General features: G+C 37.8%; 1 protein-coding gene across 1 annotated transcript in view; it reads right to left on the reverse strand.

Annotated features, from left to right (window-relative positions):
- The window catches only part of LOC123699014 (protein dead ringer), a 111,113-nt gene that overhangs the window by 21,630 nt on the left and 64,522 nt on the right, over nt 1–24,961 (reverse strand). Inside the window, 1 exon segment of the mRNA XM_045645872.1 lies at nt 24,333–24,405. Within this exon segment, the coding sequence (XP_045501828.1) occupies nt 24,333–24,405 (73 nt within the window).

A 24,961-nucleotide genomic window follows, 5' to 3' on the forward strand; every position in this document is an offset into this window, starting at 1 on the left:
CTTATAAATAAAAGTCGAATTCCACTTAACATTTCGGTAAAGAAGCGATTAAATAAATGTTTTATTTTTACAGCAATCACCTAAATAAAATTCAGAGGTGATTTGAAGAAAGTTTTTCAAATCATTACAATGATAAATTAGCTGGCAATACATCAAATAATTCGTGTTCACATTTTCTTCCCTGAAACCGAACGTCTGAATACATTAGTCGAAATCGTGGATTGTTTTAGATGTTAAAAATAAATATTGATTTATATAATCACGAAATATGTTGTGATGATCTTAACAATGACCACGTTCTGGAACAATGCCAAATACATTTCGTATCCAATAATAAATAGCCTTCGTACACGATTATTTAAATAAATTTAAATTAATTACAAATTTTACTGATGAAATATTTCCGCGAAATATAACATGTGGGAGCATTCTGAACAATAATTGAAATGGAATTTAACGTTTTTTTATTATTTTTTTTAAGAATGATGATGATTCTATTGATCTGTGAAGGATTTGAAGTAACACAAGTGATAACTGCGTTAAAAACAACCGACTTCAAACTTGCACTTGCAAAATTTACAAATACCGTGACCGTGACCGGTGTCAAATTGGGTTACAAATGTAAAAATTTTTATGGGACCAATTTGACACCATCCCGCATCGAACAAAAAAAGAATCACGTTCAGAAACCTCGGAGTAATCGGTGTACATACATAAAAAAAAACATACCGGCCGAATTGATAACCTTTTTTTTGAAGTCGGTTAACAAATGTAAATCACGTGAACAACCTACGCAATAGAAAATATGATGGATACAATACGACTCATCTAAATTCGCAAAGAATAACTATTTTGAGGCATCGAGGCTTTGATACTAGTCCTACAGTACATTCAAATTGTATAATGTACTATAATTATGAAAATTAAAATTCAAAAAGAACAATTTAGAAGCAATTACGCCGCATAGTATGCGACAAAGATTTGGAAAGTGTATGAATGGTAAAGATCAGAGAATGCGTGGATGTGTTTTGACACTATACAGTGGATGATTAATGAGGAACGCTAATCGCGACCATTTTTATTTATAGCGGGCCCAGGAGACGTTTGTCGACTTTTAAATAGGCCACTGGGTTTATTGTTGGCTTAACTAACCGCTTAATTATTTGGAAAATATCTGAGCACCTGACTGACTAATTGTCTTCCAGATCGTTTAAGATATCTCTTCTGCATGCTAAGATTCCTTATCATCTTCCTACATTTTTAATTTTATTCTCGAATCAATTTCGTTAAAACATTATTTTATTGTGGCCACGATTATTGTTGGAGCTCTTCCATATCATCTTCTTGCATTTTTTATTATATTCTCGAATCAACTATTTTGTTTAGATTATTTCTTGTAGCAATGATTATTATTGGAGCTCTTAAAGTTTTCTCTTGTTTAAGAGTAACAATCGTGCTTCACACTTATTCTTCTTCATGTCTAAAATCCATAACATCGTGGTTCATAATATTTCTGTATGTACCGGCACGTTTCATAATCAAACAAATATTGTTTAACATAAACGTGGATTCATTTAAATTCGGTCAAAATAGGAATGTGGTAATCGTCTAATTCGAGAGACAAAACAAATACTGTATCAATACTTTTAAGGATAGGAATATACACCACTATTTTTTAATCAGTACATAAAATTTTACAGGGTGTTAAGTACCTTTAACCAATCATATTTGTGTAAGAAATAATTAAAAACACTAACAAACAGAAATGTCCCAAAATTGTCCACATAAATATGTAAAAATTGTTAAACCTATTCTTAGTCAATGACCCACACTAGGTATTGTGTTGTAATTTTCTAGCGTACGATTTCGAATAGGTCCGCTGGACAGCTCCATTGATAAATTCCGGCAAACTCGCGTCGAAGCTCGCCATCCTTCACCCCGCCACCCCCTTTCCCTCTGTGGCCTGCGCCCGCGTCGCAGTTCGCAGTTCGCAGTTCGCACCCCAACGCCGAACGCGTTGCGACAACGGACAAACAGTGCCTAATTGTTAGCGGAAGTGAAAACTTGCTTTTTTTCGTCGCGTTTGTTTACGTTTTTCCTGGTACAATATCATATCAATTCATATCACGGGATTATGTACTTATGCTTCGTGCGTTCTTTTTGAGTGGAGAAAATGCGAGTGCAGCAGTACGTATGTACAGATAATAGTACCCGAGTCCCGAACGCTCGATCGCCAAATGTACGAACCGTCGTGGTAAATGCTTACCAGCAGGCGTTGTCACAAAATGCTAACGTGTAATGTACTAGCGTATTTTTAAGAGGATCCTCGACGTAGTACGAATGTCGAATAACGCTGCGGTTCATGAATTTCTCACAGCGGAGTTTGGAAGTCAGTGGATCGGTCGAGGCGGGCCTGCTGCTTGGCCTCCTCGCTCACCTGATCTCACACCCTTGGACCTCTTTTTGTGGAGTGAAATTAAGTGAACAAAAGTGAGCCGGTTAGTGTCGAACAATAATTAAAACAGCGCATATTGGATGAAGTGAAAAGACAAAAAAACATACCTACTTACTTCTCTCGTTAAAAAACAATTTAATAAAACGTGCACGTCTGTGTATTGATAACGGTGGTGGACATTTTGAAGGACAATTTTATTATTGAAATACTTGTAAGGTTAGTTAAGATAATTGTAAATACCAGCTGATTCTAACTTCACACGCCAAAATCGTTTTTTCTTTCAATACAGATTAGGTATTGTAAAAACAGCTGATTCTAATTTCTTAAACACGCCAAAATCGTTTTTTCTTTCAATACAGAGTAGGTATTGTAAAAAACAGCTGGTTCTAACTTCTTAAACACGCCAAAATCGTTTTTTCGTTCAATACAGATTAGGTATTGTAAAAAACAGCTGATTCTAACTTCTTAATTTATACGTCAAAATTCGATTTTGATATTGTTTGTTTTGTAATTGCATACCTACGTACCTATTTAATTTATTGTAAAAAAGTAATTATTCCGGTCCTAAGCCTGGATGAAGTATGAAGGGGAGATTTGAATTTAGGAAATTAAAATAAATAAAATTAGTAACTACATCTCTTGTTTCATTTTATTGCCCAAGGTTAGGTAATACTATCAATGAATAAGTGAATGAACTCTGCAATGTGTCTATGATTTTAGTGAGACTTTCTTAAATAAACAAATGATTATATCTTTGCTATCTATCGATATTATGTAATTCTAACATCATGATCACGATAATAAAGTATTCGCTAACATGTCCTTAAAGTTTTTGTACTGATTTAAAAATAGTGGTGTATATAGGTTTCTTTTGAATTTCTTTATTTTTTATTTAAATTATTAATTTCGAGAACGAAATAAAATTTACAATATTCTAATAATCATATTTCATATAATATGAAGGATATTGGAATAAAAATATCAAGTTTCTATATTTTTATAGGTATAAGTGTCAACTAGGGCCAAAATTTCACAGATATTCTGAGGGTAACAGATGTGCTGTGCATTTTTATAAACATCTTCCAAATCCCGAACATATTCTACGACACAAAATCTCATATTATGAGTCAAAATTGCTTCTATGATCGAGCAATCCTATCCATTACTCACACATCTACAATTATCTAGACTAGACTTGGCAACTTGGCATGCACTCCTTAATGTAATAATTAATGCGTGATTTATATTTTATTACCAATGCACTTGCCACATCTTCATACATAAATAATAGATTTTGTTTTCTGTTTAAATTTGCTATTAAATTTTATTACAAAACGCAGTATAATTTAAGGTTCCTACTTCCTACCTTCAGAACAAGATATTGACAATTTATTGATTCAAAGATACTGTATACTGTATATATATAAATTTAAAAAATTACGATTATAGATACGAATAGCTTTAATATGAGAAAAAGAAGTGTGTATGGATAATCTCGTAAAGGAAAATCGTGAGAAATTGTATGACATTCAACATTGGTTACCATTGTGTCGTCGCGGAAGTCGTATGGCCTCTATATTGCCCTTAGTGTTATTTAATTATTATTAACAAAACAAGGAAGTATTTTATGACTTTTCCATTTGTATGTACTTTCTCATGCGCTATTTATAATCAAAAAATAGCATATTTTTAATTGGCTTATGATATTTTGACGTGGCCTGAATTTCATAAATATTTTACTTATTGGTGTGTGTTTTACTATATGTGAGTACCTTAAGGGTGCCGTTTCGAAACAGATTCTTAAAAACATCATGAGAAATTGAAAAACTAGGCATTTATAATCCGAATAGGTAGGTAATCGAAAGCAACCAAACTAGAAAAAAATCAAGATTAAGTTTTAACTATTTAGGTATATCTATTATAGCGAAATAAGTTACTATTTATCATAACATAACAAAAACAGCAAGCCGCGTATTAATCCGCTCCAATTAACTGAATGCTGGATAGTTCCATAGAAACACGTACCGATAGCAATCGTGATCACGGCGCAATTTGCTCACCGCTCGGTTCGGGGAAGCCACTCTGGGCGTCACGCGGCGCCCGCGCACTTATTATACTAGGTATACAATATACATGTATAAGTGGAAGCGATAGCGATGTTGTTTTCCAATATTGGAGTAAGTATTCAAATTAAGAAAATAATTTTGAATCTTGAAGCATACATGACGATTTTCGCGTTAGTGGGTTTCGATTTCGAATACTGCTTGCGCGGCGCCTTAAGATTTGTAACCCTTGCATAGAAATGCAAGCATTTACGTAGATTTATAAAACTTCCCGTTAGTAAAATGCGACATACCGTATTTTTAGTTCTTACGTAATGTACCTTTTGGCTTTTAGCATCTCAAAACAATCAAGACGAATATTTTACTTTTGAAGCCTATATACCTACCGAGTTACAGAATTATAGTTTTGTATGTACCTCTGCTTATCGCTGTATACGTGAACGCAACCTTACCTTCTATCGAATAACTTTGCGTGTTAGCTTGATGAACTAGCTTTTACCTGCGACATCGTTTGCATACAAATTTCATTTACTTGCATAAAACCTTCAGTACAAAACTCGTAAATATCAACCAATTCGAATTAAAACACAGTAATTTAAGAGAATTTAAAATGATCAAATTTTACATTTCAAAACCGACTTCCAACTTCCTACAATGCAGCATTTAAAGGAATTCTCAAGCCTTTAAGCTGTTTCCATTTCTTGACCACTCCACATTAATTCCCAGAGCGATATTACTTATTCCACAGTAATTGTACCCTAGTGTAATATGTACTAGTGTAATAGTAACTTCCAATACTTTAACTTGCCGTGATCGCGTTTTCCTTCGTCTACTTATCCTATATTGATCTGAGATTGTCGCAATGCATTTCTAATAATTTTGCTGTGCGAAAGCGTAATACGCTGTGATCTTGTGAAACTCGGATGATAATTATAAATGTTATTATAGCGATATTATTAACTTGGCTTGAGTTTTAGGTTGAGTTCTAATTTCAGATCGATCTAAACTTTGGTTGTTAGTAATCGACATGTTTTATGCCTAAAGAATAACGTTAGTTTTCTTACCTATATATTTATATCCCACAAATTTATTGTTTCTCGGAGTGTTGTTTACACTATATTTCTCAATGATTCTTTGGTTCATTGGACTATAAGAAGAAATAAGGTGAAGAGAATTTAACGTTAAAACCATAGATATAAAAGGGATGTGTTTACCTTGTAATTGAATGGAGTTACGCTACTTAACCATAGTTTATCTTCACCAATAAGCATGGCGAAGCCGGTTCCAATCGTTATTTGGGCTTTCTAAAATGTCCTCACTATTTCGATCAAATTTTTCCATTCAGCACTTATATCACATTTCACGCTAATGGTATAAATGTTTTCATAAGTAAATGTATAGCTAATTATATAGTTTTCTTGGCAAGCAGGTTGAAGGTTGATGGTTTATGATTTAATGTGTGTAAATTATTGTTGGGTGTACATCAAATAAACATTTCAATAATAATATTATAGCATTAACGTCACTTTTGAAACAGATTGTTTCATTCAATTTTAAAACACGTCGCAGCATCTACCTATGACATTAGCTAAATATTTTGACTTTCAGGACTCAGAGCTATTCAAGCCCTTTAAAGCGTATTATAAACATACATATTACAATTTTAATGTTAGGTCTATAATTTCCAAGTTTTAAAGACCCTAACCACAAGCCTAATCTTGAACATTATAATTAAGAAATCTTACATAACATTGTTGCGTGTAACTTCATCCAAGTCCGTTGGCGGCATGTTGACATTACTGGAATGGCCCTTTGTTGGACGTGGTCGTGGTCTTAATAACTGGACTATTTTAACAGCTATTTAGGGTTAACAAGGCAACTGCGTAAGGGTTGTAGTTAAAATTAAAAATTATAGGAATAACTCCGACTTATCATAGGTATAATAGGTACGTTAAAATGACACATGACTGTATTTAGTTTACGTTGCGTTACGGAAAAACAGGTGAATTAATGTGGATAAAGTCTGGCATAATGATAAACCTAACCTGACATAAAATCTTGGAATATTTTTCATCCCAGTACATTTTTAAACACACATACAGCACATAGCAAAAATGTGGTGGCTAACATATAGGTTACACATTCATCAAGCATGTCATAACAATCTTATATCTAAGGAATTTTATCGCTATACTTATGAATTGTTTGTTATATAATTTATTGACACACCCGTTTGTATCGATAAGATAGCTTAGTAATCATAACACTACCTTACCTAAAGTATAAAAACTTCTCACAGATAAAACAAAATAGTCATACTTTCGTTAATAGAGGCACATGCTTACATTTCAAAATCAGGTAGATATCTAAAACATTTAAATGTCGCAAAAAAACATCTCTAAACAATTAAGCTAAGCCGGCTGGCGTCAGCGCTATTACAAAGGACTTATCACTTATTTTGTCAGCCGTTTTATGGGATTTTAACCCGCATTCCGACGGGATACGGTGTATTTTATTGTGTCTTAATTATTATTTGTGACGGTGGTCACGTATTTGTTTCCAGATAACAAATTGGTCATATAACAGACCTCCGATGAAGCTGTCGATACATTTCACGCTACCCTTTTTAGTTTTTTCTAATTATGCGTGTTTGGACTTATAAAGCTTTATAGTTAGAAAGGAATCTTGGTAATTCTTGTTTCGTTCGTGCTTGTTATAAATATTGATTAGCCAATGTTTGATAATAATTTATTATGACACATTCCAGAAAATATCCAAATTAGTTATTGAAAGTTGTTTACTCAAATCGAAACAATAAATCTTTTAATACAACTAGACAACCTTCTATTGATAATACATTCACGCTTTTTTAACCTGCAACAATACTACAAAATCGCAAATACAATCCGGATTTAAGCCTGTTTAAGAATTAACACCACTCAAATATAGTTTATTTAAAGCAATAAATTCCAATGTGTGCAACAACATAATAGACGTCTTGAACCTTGACAATGTAAACTCTCAATAAAGATCGAATAAAGCTTTCACACGTTGAAATGTAAATTTAGCCGCGTCTGTGGAGCCGCTTTGCTCTATGATTTCGCTGTAGTCTATGGTCCGTACCGCGTTGTGTTAAGGGCGGTTCACACTGGCAGCGAACGATTAGCAGATGTCGCGCGACAAAGTAAACCGTACGTGCCCGTCGCGTAAACAATCCGTGACGCGTGGGGCCGACGCAACAATGCCTAGTGCAATTTGTGATCCGACTATAATACATGCCAACAATAAAATATTTAGAACAAATATTAAGTGTTTGTTAAGTAGGTAGGTACGCGAAGTTAGTTCAGACGGGAAAACTTAGGTAGAATGTTCAAATGAATTACAAGGTGCTTTTAAAATATAGAAATAATAAATTAGTTACCTATCTGGGCTCTGGTTACTAAATGTAATCATTGAGTTGAAATTATTTAAAGATTTTTATAATTTACAAAAAGAGAATTCGAAACCTTCTGTCGCTTTCAATCTTGACATCAAAGGATAAAAGGACATTTTCATACATACATTGCTATATTAAGCAATCATTATGTATAAACACTGCATAAGAAATTTTAACATTTCGTCTTCAGAAATCCAATGTATTAAAACTCTTCCGCTTTGTCTCCATATGAATGGTACCAACATCATGTAATATCCCCAAATTGCTCTCTCAATAGCTTTCGAAATAATTTATTCCGTGACAAAAAAGAAATGTCACAGTTAAAAATTCAAATAAGAACAGATATTTCATTGTAACTCGTATCGAATTTACGACGAATATGATTTATGGGACTATTTGATGCGGATGGACAGACGGACAACAATAGCGTCATACAAATTGGTAAAGAAAGAATCGTTGGCCCAAGTTTTAGTATTATAATGTGGTCACACTCCCGCTCCTTATAAACAACTTTTTATTGCTTATCCTTCTTAGAAATAAGGCACAGATTCGTTATGAAGTATTAAAACAAATTACATTGAACCGTTATACATTTTAAGCCTAAGTACCAGATTGTTTCAATAGACTGACTTCAATTGAAAATAAAATAAAAGAGCATAATGAATTCGTAGAAAAAACTGCAGGCTCTGCAATCTTTGGAGTTTGAGCCTTAGCGGATTGATCCTATAATTCCATTTCTGCGGTACATTTTAATATTGCTCAAAGCTTGTGTATAACATGAAAAGTTGTGTTCATATTTGTTTTGTATGTATATTTCATTATTGCAACAATTTTTCACACGACCACTTTTTATAAACATCGAACCATGTGTCGCATTTCGTCATTGCCAAAAAATCGTGTCGATTTTCAAACATCAATGAAGTCGCGAAGCCGGGCTCGAATTCGATGCCTAAGTATAATCGATTAAACACGCACACAATCTGAACAATACGTTTGGATCGAGAATATATTTCATTTCAGTATAAAGAGTCAATCGAAAATGGGAACGATTAAAGCAGTCTGTATGCCTAAGTGGGTATAAGCCAGACGATAACATGTGGTATCTGTACTGAATGGTGTAGGCATTAAGAATTATAAGAACAAATACGTAATTAATTGAACTTAAGCTACTTTCTTCATGCGTTTATTTGCAATTCCGCATTTAATAAAAAGTTTCTTTAAACAAAGGTATTATTAAATGATGATAAACACACCAACATTCTTATTCATTTCATAAATGCCAACTAAATGCTAACACTAAACGATACATAATTATATTCAACATTCTTTGCATTTATAATCGCGAAATTTCGCACCACTATGTTACTTCCTGATCAAAAGAAGAATGTATCAAACACATTTTCTTTAGAATTCGCGGAATTAATTCGCCAAGATGATGAATGAGTAGCCACCCACCGACCGACACACTTTTGAGAAATTGTTTAATAGCTGTGAAAATAGTTTATTAAAAACCACAATCCACTTTATTTTCAAAATATAAGAAAGCGTGACAACTATCGTTAAATTTCTTGATATAAAAACAGGATTCAAAATTAAATCGCTTTATTCAAATAAAAATAAGTTGGCCGATATGAATCGGTATATGAATCGGTATTTGTGTAGCTATATATATACTTTACAAGACTTAAAGTATAATCAAACGCTCCCATTAATATTGAAGCAATTAATCACAATTTAAACATCATGTTCAAACCCATATTGACTTTTATTAATGAACATTAAAATATGCAAAACGCTCCTTCGAGTGTAAAACACGAATAAATCGTGTAGGCCCGCCTCGACTTTTATGGATGCCGAATTAGTGAAACAATAAACATTAGCATTATAATACTTTAATAAGCGAAACCAGTTCATTAAGACGAAATGAACGTTAAGACTAAAATGATGTTTTTAAATTATACAGCGATTCAATAGAGGTGGTCTTATTCGTTCTCCGAAATGACGTACATTGTGACGTTAATTTTAATATTTTTGTATACAATTTCATGCATTTCAGACACTTTATAGCCGGACTAGTCTAGTGTATATCTTAGCTAGAATTTGAAGAGAATTTACTTATTACTTAGTTATAACTTATAGAAAGTTAGCGTCAGCAGGTTTTGAATCCGAAGTTAAGAAACGGGAAGAAAACTATAAAGGTTTCCCTTGATAATTAGGGAAGATTATTGAAAGGTTATGAATAAATGATATAACAAGATGTAAAGAACCGCGGCAACGAACTGCAAAATAAGTATCCAATTAACGAATGTGACTATTTCAAGCTTAACTGACACGCAGTAAACACCATGAAAAGATGACTAACTATCAAAGCAAACAAAAGTATAACAATTAAACCGTGAAAACAAAGCAATTGTAAACAGTAGCGTATAATATTACTCGGGGATCAAAGAGCGTCATACTACTAAAATGATTTTATTGAGTGCAGAAACAAAAGAAACGTTTAAGTCGTGATAAAAATTATTAATAGAGCCGTGAACGTAAGCGAGACATTCGGAATCGTTGGACTACATATTTATAATTTTTACCTGTCGTTAGGCAGTTTTGTTTAATTGCTACAAGAAATATTAGAAGATGAAGAGGGGAATAATCTGGCTCTGTTTAGCTTGGGCATTATTTTTGATATAATAAAGGAATAAATTAAGATGTGAATTGTTATGTTATGCCGTACCGAGCTGAATAAAATACTACGAAATTTACATCCGTCTGATGACTGATTCCAGACTGATTTTAAAATCCCAAACTTCTAAACTTTCGGGATGATTCTAGGATCATCCAACCACAGTTGACAGATATATACTACGTATGTATATTGTGATCCAACTCTATTTAAGATATGTGAAACACGCCACACATGTACCTCTATCGTATACACACTATCTTCCATCAAAAATTCAAAGAAACGTTCCTTTAATTTAATATTTCCACAAATAAAATGTCACACGCGATTTCTCCTTTCAACACCCGCCATACATCACATTCTGGCTGAAACTGAGAAGTGAAAACTAAGCGACATCTAAAACCGTCCAATCTGATGTAAGCTTATCAGTAGATTTAATTTGATTAATACGAGTTTTATTTATTTAAGAATTAGACAGCTGCGTGGTTCTCGTTTGATCGCGCTACGGTGTGACCGCGGTTTTATAATGTTGAAAACATTTTTGTTGACTAATTCGAAATGATTGATATTAATCATAGAGTGTTGTTGGACGGCTTTTAAGTTATCATTAATGACTTATTTTTATACGAGAACTGTTTTGAATATTCTCGGAACACAATCAAAAATATTACGAAAAATTTATTTTTATTGTAAATTTTATTTTAATACAGACTGTGATAACATTTTTTTTTTTTTTTTTTTTTATAGTGGAGAATGCATTTAAGCATACCCAGGGCACTCGGGGAAAGAGCCCTGGGTTATGTCGGACTCACCCTGCTGAAGTGCAGGGACCTACCGACTAAACTCCACTGTGTTCCGCCGTGCCGCTTTATAGACGGGGCCGCGGGTATTCGGTAGAACCGCGTCCGCAGACCCGTCAGCGGCAGCCTATCTCCAGGCCCAACGCGAATGTGGCGGGAGGCCGCCAGGTCTACCTTCCTAGGGGGGCGGCGTGAGTGGAACACTTCTCACGCCGCCTCTCCGCACCGGATGATGGATTATATCCCCGTTCCACCATCCGGTGCCCATCATCAGGGAGGCAGGTCGCGACCGTGTAAAGCGGCCGCGACACGGCGACGACGCCCAATAGGACGACGACGCCGAATCGGATCCGAGGAAGGGTTTCTCTCGCGGACCCGCTCTGCCTCCTCCTTCTGCGACATCACATACTCGCAGAATGTGATAGCCGCGGACCACGATCTGTCGCCGCCAACCATTTCGCGAACTATGGAAGGCAGGGAGAGATCAGGGCCGACGACTGCGACTAGGCGAGCACGGGGCTCTGACCACGCGGGGCACACGGCGAGAGTGTGGTCTGCCGTGTCCTCCGGACAGTCGCACCAATGACAAGCCATTTGCGGCTCCCGTCTGGCGACTTTGCACAGGTACCGCCCGAAACAACCGTGTCCGGACAGTACCTGTGTCAGGCGGAAGGTGATGGCCCCATGCCGCCTGTCGCACCACTCACGTAGGACCGGTCGGATTGCTTCGACCGTCCTTACTCCTGCGCTGGGCTCTTCGAGCCGACGTTTCCACTCAATGAAACGCCGCTCGAGAGCATCAGCCCTCCATTGCTGGACCTGCTCCAGATATGGGTTGATCCCATGCGATCTAGACGCGGCGATGCGGCGATAAACGTCCGCCAGCATTTCGGCGTCCAGGTCCCACGGGGGCGTCCCCGCCATTAAGCACGCGGCCTCGAAGGACACCGTGCGATATGCCCTCACGATTCTGAGCGCCATGACCCGCTGCGGTCTACGCAATAGGGGTCTGGTACGGGCGCTCAAAGAGTCAGCCCAAATGGGCGCACCATAGAGGGCCATGGAGCGAATGACGCCGGTGTAAAGACGACGGCACGCACCCCCAGCCCCTCTAAGATTCGGGAGCAGACTTCCAAGTGCCCCGGCCACCCCAACAAGCCGGGGGGCTAGGCGGCGGAAGTGCTCCACGAATGTCCAGCTGCTGTCCAACACGATGCCCAGATAGCGCAACGTGGGACCAACGCTGATGGACGCACCGCCCACCTGGATTGCTGATCCAGCAGCCTGCGCCCTTCGACGGCCACGAAACAAAATCGCCTCTGACTTGTCCAGGGCCACCTCTAGACCAAGTCTTCTAATGCGGCGCACAACTTCCGCCACACCAGCGGTCGCAAGGAGGGCCGCGTCTCTATACGAGGCCCCACGCGCAGTCACCAGGGTGTCATCCGCATAGCAAAGCACGCTTACACCCGGGAGATAAGTGGCGCGCAGGACCCAGTCGTAACCGATGTTCCACAGGAGAGGCCCAAGAACCGAGCCCTGTGGAACACCGCACGACATTTCCTTTTCCATCCATCCACGGCGTGTGGGGTACGCCACAGCCCTCTCTGATAGGTAGGACTGCAGCAATCGCACCATGTACTCGGGCACATTGTGATAGCGGAGCGCCTCAATTACGCAACTCCATGGTAGCGTGTTGAAAGCGTTGGCGATGTCAAGAGACACCGCCAAAAGCACTCCACCTTCATCAGCCACATTGTCTGCGAGTTCACGCAGCGCAGCGATCGCATCAATGGTGGACCGTCCCCGACGGAATCCAAACTGGTTTTCGCTCAGGTCCGGCCCCACTCCCTCCAGGTGGTCGATGAGGCGAGCTGCGAAAACGCGCTCAAAGAGCTTGCTCACCTCATCGAGCAGCACGATCGGCCTGTAAGCCGAGGGCGAATCACGCGGGCGTCCGTCCTTCTGCAACAGGACCAAATTCCCGGTCTTCCACCTCCGGGGAAATTGGCCCTGTTGAAGGCATTCTGTGAAGAGCTGTTCCACCCTGGGTCCAAGTGACTCTAGCGCCAGTACCCAAGCCCGCCCTGGGATACCATCAGGGCCGGGGGCGGTCTTTTTTACTTTGAGCCGCTCCACTGCCACTGCAAGCTCGTCACGCGTGACCACCGGGACATTTTCATCAGCATACTCCTCCTGCACAGTCATTGTGGATACCATCGGCGGGGGAGAATGTCTTCCCCGATTCGGAAACAGGGACGTCACCACCTGCTCCAGAAATCGAGGCTCCAGAGTTTGAGATAGGGGCGGGGCCCAAGGGCGAAGCTTTTGCCTCACCCTCTTGTAAGGCCGACCCCAGGGTTCATGGTTCAAACCCTCTAGCATCTCCTCCCATGCGCGAGTTTTTGCTGTGCCTATCGCGCCCTGGAGAGACACGATACAGTCTCTGTAGACGGCGTATAACCGCGCCTCCTCCTCTTCGTCACGCCGTCTACGGCGTCTATGCCTGGTGTACGCCCGCCTCGCAGCTACGCAAGAAGCGCGTAGCTGGGTGATATCGGCGGACCACCAGTACATTTGTCGCCTTCGCGGAACTGACCGCACTCTCCGCATGCTCGCGTCGCAGATTTGCGCCATTGCATCGGCAAGCCAAGTGGCCTCCTCCTCCACATCAACACCGTCACCCTGCGGAGTCGGGAGCCAGGCTTGCACTATGGCAGCTTCAATGAGAAGCTCCCTATCTAGGCTTCCAAGCGCCCAGCGCGGACGGCGTTCACCAGTGGGGAATCGACTGTGAGCCGTCGAGGGCATGGAGACGCTGAACCGGATGTAGCGGTGATCCGAAAGCGTCTCCACGTCCACCAGAACCCTCCAGTCCTGAATACAACGAGCGAGAGCAGGGCTCGCGAAGGTGATATCTACAATAGAGCCACCCCTCTGTCGCACGCATGTCAGCTCTGTTCCGCGGTTAATAAGTGTTAACCCAGAGGCGACCGCCCAGTCTGCAAGCAGAGTACCTCGCGCGTCACCTGCCCGGCAACCCCAAGACACGGACTTGGCGTTGAAGTCCCCGGCCAGGAGAACAGACATTGGCTGCGCGAGGTCGATCATATCTCTCAATACGACGAGGAACTCCTCGAAATCAGCGAGACAGCGATTTGGCGAGAAATACACCCCCACGACGGTGTATCCGTTAATTACCGCTGATACGCAGCCCCGTCGCCTGACCACTCGCTCTATTTGTGTACCGCCTTGTGCAACTAGTGTCACCAAGCTATCCAGATCACCCGCCCAGTTATCCCAGGCGGGAACATTGTACGGCTCAGACACAATCGCCACATCAATCTCCCACTCTGCCAGGCTTTGGAGTAAAAGATCCTGGGACCTAGCACAGTGGTTAATATTGGCCTGTAGGAAACGCAGTGGGGCCATTACTGCGTTTCCATAGCTGCCTCCGTTTGCGGCACCTCAGAAGGCACCAGAGCAGAGCGTGATGGAACCCGAGCGCCATCTTGCTTCCGCATTCCGCCTTTTTTTGGCTTGGGGGCCTTACAGGCTAAGCTTCCAAGTCGATGTTCTGCTGGTCGCTTTGCTTCTGCACAAAGGGCGCAGTGAGCAGTGGTAGCAGAGCATTCACCCGCTTTGTGGCCCATTTCACCGCAGCAGAAACAAATGTTACTCCGATCCGCGAGTGATGAGCACGTAGCACTTACATGGCCTAGCTCCTGGCAGCGGAAGCAGCGTAGGGGCTTCTGCTCGATTAATGAGACCTTTGCGGAAACCCACCCCACCAGAACGTGCCCCACCTGCGCCAACTTCTTCGCCGCGGTCACTGGACAGCTCACCCAGGCTGACATTGCACCCCGCGGGCCAGAACGCAGAGCACCACACTTTACGTGCTCGACGGAACACTCCCCTGCGTGTGAGACCGCGACCGCAATGTCTTCAGCAGAGGCCGAGTCATCCAGGCCAGTAATTCGCAACTCTGCGCACTTCACTGGCCTGGTCACCTTCACATTATCCTCGCCTAATACCTCCCGCAATTTGGTGGCTAGAGCATCCGCTTCCTTTGTGCTGGAAGCACCAGGTATCTCCAATATCCTGGCACCGGTAACACCACGCTTAAAGCGCATCGCACCAATGCCGATCTCCCCAAGATCGATCCCACGCCGCGCCTCCATCATGATCTTGGCATAGGTTATGCCACGCTCCTCCGCTCCCGGCTGAAGGGTCAGGACGACAGCCGAGGAAGAGGGAACGTGGAGCTTGTGTCGCTTTTTGCGAGACTGCGCCGCAGGCTTCTTAGCCTTGGCCCCCTTTGTTTTCTTCCCGCCCTTCCCGACAACAGTCCATCCTTCTTTTGGCTGCTGTTGCGGGAGGGGGTCTGAGGATGGGGCTGATGTGGAGGGCGCGACTTTGCTGGCGGGTTTTGAGTTCGCCGCGCTTTTCGACGCCGCTTTTTTCTTCTTGTTGGCCTTCGGCTTCGGCTTCATGGCCGTCGCTGCAACCTGTACCGCCACTTGCTGCTTTAATGCAGTCTTCCCGACTGAAGCCGCAGCATGCTTCACGGCCCGTTTTGGAGTGGACCCCGTCGCCGATATGCCCGGTTGCGGTACCGAGGCAGCCATTGCATACGTTTTTTCTGCTGGTGGTGGGAGAGTGACAAGGTCCTGGGTCGCCTGTTGGACGCCCTCCAATGACGCTCTCCTGTTATCCGCCGCCAGCGCCGGTCTTAAGCGCTTAGCCGGCAGCAGACGCTCCTCTAGGGCCTCAAACCTGGCGTTAGTCATGTCTCCAACCTGGCGCAAAATGGAAGCTACCAGGTCAGCATCAGGTTCCCGCGGTTGAGGACACACTTGTACGCTTTGCGACGTCTTCACTTTTTCGAGCTCCCTTTTGAGGGAGTCGATCTCGGCCTGTAGGCGGGAGTTGTCCGCCTGCAGAAGCCGTGTGTTCAAATTCGCTCTAATCGGGTTGAAATGTTTTACTAAAGTCTACTCATACGAGAGGGTAAATTTTGAACTGCATGTACAAATTATAAGCGGAGGCGGTTGATAAAATTTTTTTAACTCAATAAAAAAAAGATTGAAAGTAATGTTCTAATTTAATTGAAATAATACGATTTACAATACTATATCACATTCCCGGAAATATAGTCTTATTTCTAATTTAAACATAAAAAATTCAATGATTCTTTTTATATTGCAATAAGAGGTCGTTGACTTGCATTATGCCAATGTTGAATGTAATACTGTACTTAATAATAATCAAATAAACATTTTTAAATCTAATTCAAAACAACATTCTTCTACCAACTAATATGTATAACCCAGCTGTTATTATTAAAGATTATACAACAACTAAAACCGTCATATTCTTTAACTTGCGACACACAAAATGGTTTTCCTGAATGACTCGACACACCGTTATTGCTAGATGACCGTCAACCTTTCAACCTCCGACGATTCATCAATTCCATCGGCTTCGTATTTATACAGTTTAACTTTGTTCACGACCCTTATAATTTGTGCAAATTGTTTTTTATTAATTGTTACGTACTCATGTATTTTAGACATTCCCCTAAGTACGTTTTTTTCCATTAGGTTTCGATACGCTTATAACAGAAAATAGTACATCTTAAAGGTTATTAATGACTGCTTCGAATAATAAAACAAATATTGGTAATTGGCAACTTGAGTTCATAATGCAAAATTTCTGCTTAATTATCTTTTTTATTCCTTCCATCTATTTCGTCTAATTTTCCATCAACAACATTTAATAAGATAATGAACAACACACGTTCTTCAAACCCCATTCGAATATAATGGATGTTATGTGACAATTTCCATCCATCAATCTTCCCCCTACAATCGTCACCATTTATTTGGAGCGACTCGTTTTCAATAAGCCACGTGGAATGCTGAACAAATTAAAAATTTCACTAAACTTGCACCTTGTGAACTAACGATGCGTCAACGTTGGATAGAATAAATTGTTTGTTTATAAATGAAGTTGACTTCTGTATTCTGTACTCTCTTCCTTCCTTCAAAAACCCCAGTAGAAAATATTGGTCACAAATCTTCTTGAATCATAGAATGAATACTTTGATTCAAATAACTGCCTCCCTAGACAAGTGGCTTTCTATTAGCGTAACGTTTGATAGAATAGATTATGAATGTATGAGATTGACTTAAGCTGTCGATACATTTATCTACAGCTTATGTCAATCTCATACATTCATAATCTATTCTATCAAACGTTACGCTAAACGAAAGCCACTTGTCTAACCCCTCTGATGTTACACATAAAAATGGATTCTTTGCTATCGTAAGTAATAAGACATCTAATAAATTTTTTTACCTCTTCTGCCAAACCTTCAACATAAAATGTGTTTTAGTAAAAATATTAATGTAACGGATCTAACCTATATGTCAACTAATAAATTTAAACTAATTATGCCCAAAATGTAATTAGAACAAAAAACTAATTATACTTGACGAGAAAATTGCTTATTCCAAATCAATTCTTACATCGAATATTTAGTTGAAACTCCCAATCAATCAAATTTAGATTATAAGACTAAGCAGACATGAACAAATGGGCAATGCTCGACCCAAAAATCGAATTAACTACAAGCTAGTTAAAGACACCAATTAAAACTCTAACAAAAGCTATCTTCAATGAGACGAAAAAAATTTGATAGATCCACACTATAATCTAATCTATGACCTTGTGTTGTTGAACAAATTTGAACCTTAACTTGTTGAAATAAGAGGTTAGAATCGAGGGTGTATAGTAAAGGATACTTGAGAAGGCTGTTGGCACAACATCTTATATCGATTAAACAGATAATTAATCACGGGAAATGAATCCGAATGAGATGTTATTAGTTACACTATACCCGCTATTAACAAGTGAAACAATGGATGTTATACACAGAGTGTGCATTTCCTATAATTCTACATTTAATGATTTATTTCTTTATTTTAATAAATTTCAGTAAGTAGGTACCTACAACGTCAAACTTTCTCATCGAACGATTGTCAAAATTTTTGTAAAATTTTAGTTGATTCCAAATTCAAATGGAATTGCTTTAAGCTTTCAAATGGAATTGGAACTTGTTTAATTTATGTTTAATAGTTTTTTATTCCAAGTTTAGAAGCACCCTGTATAAGGACAGGAGCATGTTGATGGGCGATCAATCAGCTCTAACGAGTTAGTCAACATATAACCGCCTATGAAATGGTTATCACTAGGATATTATGATCCTTGATCATTATCTCCTTAGATATGGGCTTTGAACATGATTTTATGATAGAAATAATGAAAATACATCAACATTTTTTTACCACGGATATTAAAATTAATTATTTTATTTACCCGCCATTTAAGTTAAGGAGAAGCTATATTTGCAGTAATTTACAGTTTACTTAAAAAAAATACTGTATTTTGATTTAAGAAAAAACTTTCCGATTTCCCAATTTAAGACTGCCTTTTTGTCTTTCCTACCGTAAAAACAATACATATTTTGACAGAACAGCAACAACATTGCAAAAATTGAATAAGAACGATCTCGAACATTCGATATCACATCTCTTAAATGGTAAGGATTGATAAAAATTACGGTTACATTTTTTACAGCCGAGACGAAGACAGAGTGCGCGGCGTCGCGGGGCGTGGCGGGTTAACTTTCATTACTCATAAGAAATAATAAATGATAAAACATTATTAATACGAGATCAGACGAACGGCTGGCATATGCGGACGAGAAATATTAATTCTAATAATTAAACTTTGATGCGCTCGGTAATACGTGGTGACCACACCGCGTGTAATTAGCATTTTTGATGTTAACTAGATGTCCAGTTCACTTGAGTTTATAAAAAGTAGTTTTAGATTAGTGTAAGAATGATTTAATTAATAACTACAAGCCGTGCCCCACAGTTTTACCCCCATTGCGTCGGTTGCGTTGGTTTTAGCGAGATTATATACCTAGCCTTATAGCCTTCCTCGATAAATAGCTTAACAGCTGCTAGCTTACAGTGAAATATTTTTGCAAACAAACTCTTCAGCTATTAATATTAATAGTATAGATAAGACAATAGTAACTACTAGCTTCCGCCCGCGACTCCGTCCGCGCGGATGTCGGTCTTCGCGTGGATGGTTTATTTCTCCATTTTGAGTAACTCTGACAATGACATCTTATAAATATCTATTGGACCCAAATACGGCTAGGCCTATAATAATACGCAACGTGTGTTCGCGGTTCTACAGAACAACGTCTATGGATAACTGAAAAATTAAGATTTTTTTTTTTCTACGTATTTTTCCAGGATAAAAAGTATCCTATTTTACGACCAGGATAATAAGGTATAATTATACCAAGTTTCATCGAAATCGAACCGGTAGTTTTCACGTGATGTCTTCACATACAGTCAGACAGACAGACAGACAAAATTTTTTTTAATCACATAGGTATTTGGGTTTGGTATCGATCCAGTAACACCCCCTGCTATTTATTTTTTCAATATTTTCAATGTACAGAATTGACCCTTCTACAGATTTATTATACAGGGTGGCCCGTTTTCAGTGGTCCAAAAATTTTTTTCAGCTTGAGAGCATCATGAGTAATCATTTAAAACAAACTTTAGTTAAGCGAAAACTTATGGTTTAGAAATTATGAATTTTTTTTTAAATAATCCGAAGTTTCAATGTTTTTGACACAAAACTACTCTGTTATGAAAACTACTGGACCGAATTGAATGAAATTTGGTATAGGAATAGCGCAATAACCTACCTATCGCGCTATAGGCTCATCTTGTGTAAATAATTACACTGAATTTTTTTAATTTAACTTTTTCTGTAGTTTTTTTAATTTCTCGGCAAAATGTCGATTTTTCGAAAAAATCCTGTGAAAAAAAAATGTACCACCAAGGTTTTGCTGGTACTGCTAAAAACTTCCTTAACATAAGGTTATTCTTTACACAAAAAATCATAGTTGTCCTTCGATTGTAACATCTTCAAAAACAATATCATGTGCATTAACACATGAAAATCGAAAAATTACGAAATTTACCATAATTCAATTTTAATCATTTGGAACGGCCAATTTTTGGTTATTGCCATAAAAGTAATTGCCATCAGTATTCACATGGCTATAAAAGTTAAAATGAATGAAATAAATTTTTTACCTACTAGCCAAGACAACTTTACTTTATTCTAATGTCAATTTATAGAGTTTTTTTTTTGTTATTTAGTTTTTAGGTTTAAATCTTAATAAAAGGTTTGGAGAATCAATAAAACAACATAAATATTAATTAACATATTGTTTATTTTTTACAAAAGGTTTTCGAAATGCCGTCCGCCTTTCGCTAAACATAATCTGCATCTGCGTAAGAAATTTCTTCGCAGCCTATTAAATGGCTGCCGGCTTTCTTTAATGGCTGTTATAGCCATTTGAATTTATGCCTATAAATAACCATAAATTCATTATACATAGGTACATTTGTATACCAGTTTATGGTATTATACCATTTAATACCATAGGTTCATACCTATCCGGAGAGGAGGATCGGTCGCGGTGGCACCATCCACTGGCCAGCCTGTTCACCCGACTTGAACCCCGTTGATTTTTTCATTTGGGGATACATTAAGGAGATTGTGTACTCACGGGAGAGCACATCGGAGCAAGAATTGGAGGAAAATTCAAGTGGCTATAACAGCCATTAAAGAAAGCCGGCAGCCATTTAATAGGCTGCGAATAAATTTTCTTACGCAGATGCAGATTATGTTTAGCGAAAGGCGGACGGCATTTCGAAAACCTTTTGTAAAAAATAAACAATATGTTAATTAATATTTATGTTGTTTTATTGATTCTCCAAACCTTTTATTAAGATTTAAACCTAAAAACTAAATAACAAAAAAAACTCTATAAATTGACATTAGAATAAAGTAAAGTTATCTTGGCTAGTAGGTAAAAAATTTATTTCATTCATTTTAACTTTTATAGCCATATGAATACTGATTTGTAACGACTTTTATGGCAATAAATGGTTCTTTAACCAAAAATTGGCCGTTCCAAATGATTAAAATTGATTTTGGTAAATTTCGTAATTTTTCGATTTTCATGTGTTGAATGCACATGATATTGTTTTTGAAGATGTTACAATCGAAGGACAACTATGATTTTTTGTGTAAAGAATAACCTTATGTTAAGGAAGTTTTTAGCAGTACCAGCAAAACCTTGGTGGTACATTTTTTTTTCACAGGATTTTTTCGAAAAATCGACATTTTGCCGAGAAATTAAAAAAACTACAGAAAAAGTTAAATTAAAAAAATTCAGTGTAATTATTTACACAAGATGAGCCTATAGCGCGATAGGTAGGTTATTGCGCTATACCTACACCAAATTTCATTCAATTCGGTCCAGTAGTTTTCATAACAGAGTAGTTTTGTGTCAAAAACATTGAAACTTCGGATTATTTAAAAAAAAATTCATAATTTCTAAACCATAAGTTTTCGCTTAACTATAGTTTGTTTTAAATGATTACTCATGATGCTCTCAAGCTGAAAAAAATTTTTGGACCACTGTAAACGGGCCACCCTGTATGTATAGATTATTTGATAACTTCCAACAATGCTTAAATAATTTCAACCACTTTTAAACGCTTTAAAAGCTACGAATTAATAATTACAACGTTCTGGAAAGTCCGAGAAGCGAATCTACGTTATGCGATCCGATATAAGCATTGCAATTGAAATACAATTAGTTTTGTTATCGCAATCCGCGTAATAACAACCAGAAGTTTATTGGCCACGGTATGATAAATTGAATAATAATTTATTCCTTACAAGATAAGGACAGCTCGTTTTGATCGGCGAGAGAGATAGACTCAACGTGTGGACCTATTACGGTGTGGTGTAAATTTAACTTCAATATTCTTGATTGTATGTGAAAAATAGCATGTGTACATGTCTATGTATTAAATTATATGTGTGGATAGTGTGGTAATCTAACCACGATGAAGTTAATAATATAAAGAAATTGCAAGCTCTTCTTATTATTGCATAGTTAAATATATTTTTTTTATTATAAACATTTATACACCATCTTAGTTATGACAACAATACATTAAACATGAAAATAAAAATCTGAAGATCTAAGAATTTCCTTAATAGGTATGTTAAAAAAAATAACAACTTTAATGCAAGATTTTACTAAATTAAGGTCTTTCGGTGTAATAGACGGTCATTCTGATTAAACGATAAAATAGTTATGTTGTATCGGAAATAAATTTACTAATCATACTTTATTTGTCGCAAACACTACGCGAATTGATATATAAACTTATAATTAATATCTAACTTTTTACTTACAATAATTTCGCAAGCTTTTTAGATACTTTATTTAGGCTTAAAAAGAACAATCGATTCTTAACAAGTCTAATATCAACATGATATATCTCTCATTGATGGCGCTACGGGGATCAATTAAAGTCAGAAAGAGACAGACGATACATTTATCAATGCGTCCGAACGAGACGTCGATAGTTATCAATCACGCGCCCGCGCACCATCAACGCCTGAAGATATCTTTCGCTTAATTATTTCTATTATGATATCTAAAGAAATATTAACGTTATAATGTTATTTCCCACACTCATATGTAACCAGAATTGCAAGGTTAAAATAAATTGTAATTTATTAGATCGATTTATATGCGTCATGTTTTAGCAATTTATTTATTTTTATTTAAAATATGATATCGCCTATGAGTAATCTGCTTAACTAAGGAAAATTTTTGATGAATAATTTTTATGATTTTGATTAAAGAACAATTTAAAAAAAAGCTTCAACAATTAATAATTTAGACATTTTCTTTGAAACTTATATACCTACTATTATTATTTGTGTATTAGCTAATTTGTAATCATATATTTGGTTACCTTAAATTGTTTTGTATCACACTAGGTCCTAACCATATCAGACTAAAATACATACGTATAAATTACAATACATTTCAGCACCTGCATTATTTCCCCATACAGCATTGATACTAGATTTCTCTACAGCTAATTACCAGCACAGACAGACAGACAGTCAATCACTCACGATCTTATCACTTCCACGCCGATCTTTACAATATAAAATCGTTTATACGGCCAGATAAACCGTATCTGATCCGTATCAAAACACCACTATAGCTTGACCCCTATGATTTATTACAATATATGATACAATAGTTCAACTTACACTGGCCACGTCTAACACCCGATGAGCTTCAATAGAGTACTTAGAGAATGATGAATTATGAGAAATATCAATCGTTGAAATTAATCAAGTACCTACCTACGAGTTAAACGACATCTTACATCGTGATAAGGTGATTAATACTAGCTATACAATAAAAACTTTAACAAGTATATAAAAAGAAAAAAAAGAAAATAAATAAATAATATAATAGAAAAAGAATAATAATAAAAAATAAATAATTTAATAGAAAAAGATTTCATTCAGGCAAAATTAATGAACGAATCTACGGTAAAATATGAAACCAAAATATTTTGTGCAATATTTAAAGTTCAAGCCGTTTCCTAAGGCATTAAATGCTCCGCATCCATCAACAATCTCTAATTGAATGAATAAATGATGTTCATAATGTTCAGTACAATTTTTATAAATAACTAGCTGCTCCGCGCGGTTTCACCCCCGTGGCTCCACTCCTGTTGGTCGTAGCGTGATGATATATTATAGCCTACTTCTATATTCTAACCTTCCTCGATATACGGGCTATCTAACACCGAAAGAATTTTTCAAATCGGACCAGTAGTTCCCGAGATTAGCGCGTTCAAACAAACAAACTCTTCAGCTTTATAATATTAGTTTGGATTAAACCACTTACCTCTCTTCTGCATGAACGAAAACAAATCGTCGAGAAACTCCTTCCTCTGGGGGTCGTCGCTGATTTCATACAACTGAAACAATGAATAAACATTAGTTAACAATTTAAACTACATCAAAAGTAATTTACACGCATTGATTTTAATTTATTGACTAAACATTTACCGGATGAGTTCTTAATTCCAAATACTATCATGAAACACGAAATTAACCAAGATTGGTATCCAAATATATTTTGTTAGATGTCTACTCTAAAACAGAAATCGACAACATTTCCACAATTAGATTAAAGGCTTTCGCAAAGACTAAGTTCTAAATTAAAATTTCAGACGGTAAAATTCAGCTATATTCCTTCACACACCACTAAGCTACCAAAACTTTCCCATGACGTCACACGTGTGTATAAAAAGGTATGCAAATGATGACAAGGTTAGCAGTTAGCAGTCAACAGTCACATGAATAATGAAATTCATATTCGTCGGAAGCACGTGCACCCGCATGTCCGGGAACATAACTAGTGCATTAGGTACATAACATCACAACATTGACAGTGTGAACTTTAATTGGCATTTAATTGGAGGTGAAGACGTATTAAACGGAGTAGAATGTTCTGGATGTATTGATGAGTAT

This window comes from Colias croceus, chromosome 17 (genome assembly GCF_905220415.1).
Source record: "Colias croceus chromosome 17, ilColCroc2.1".
Classification (NCBI taxonomy): Eukaryota; Metazoa; Arthropoda; class Insecta; order Lepidoptera; family Pieridae; genus Colias; species Colias croceus.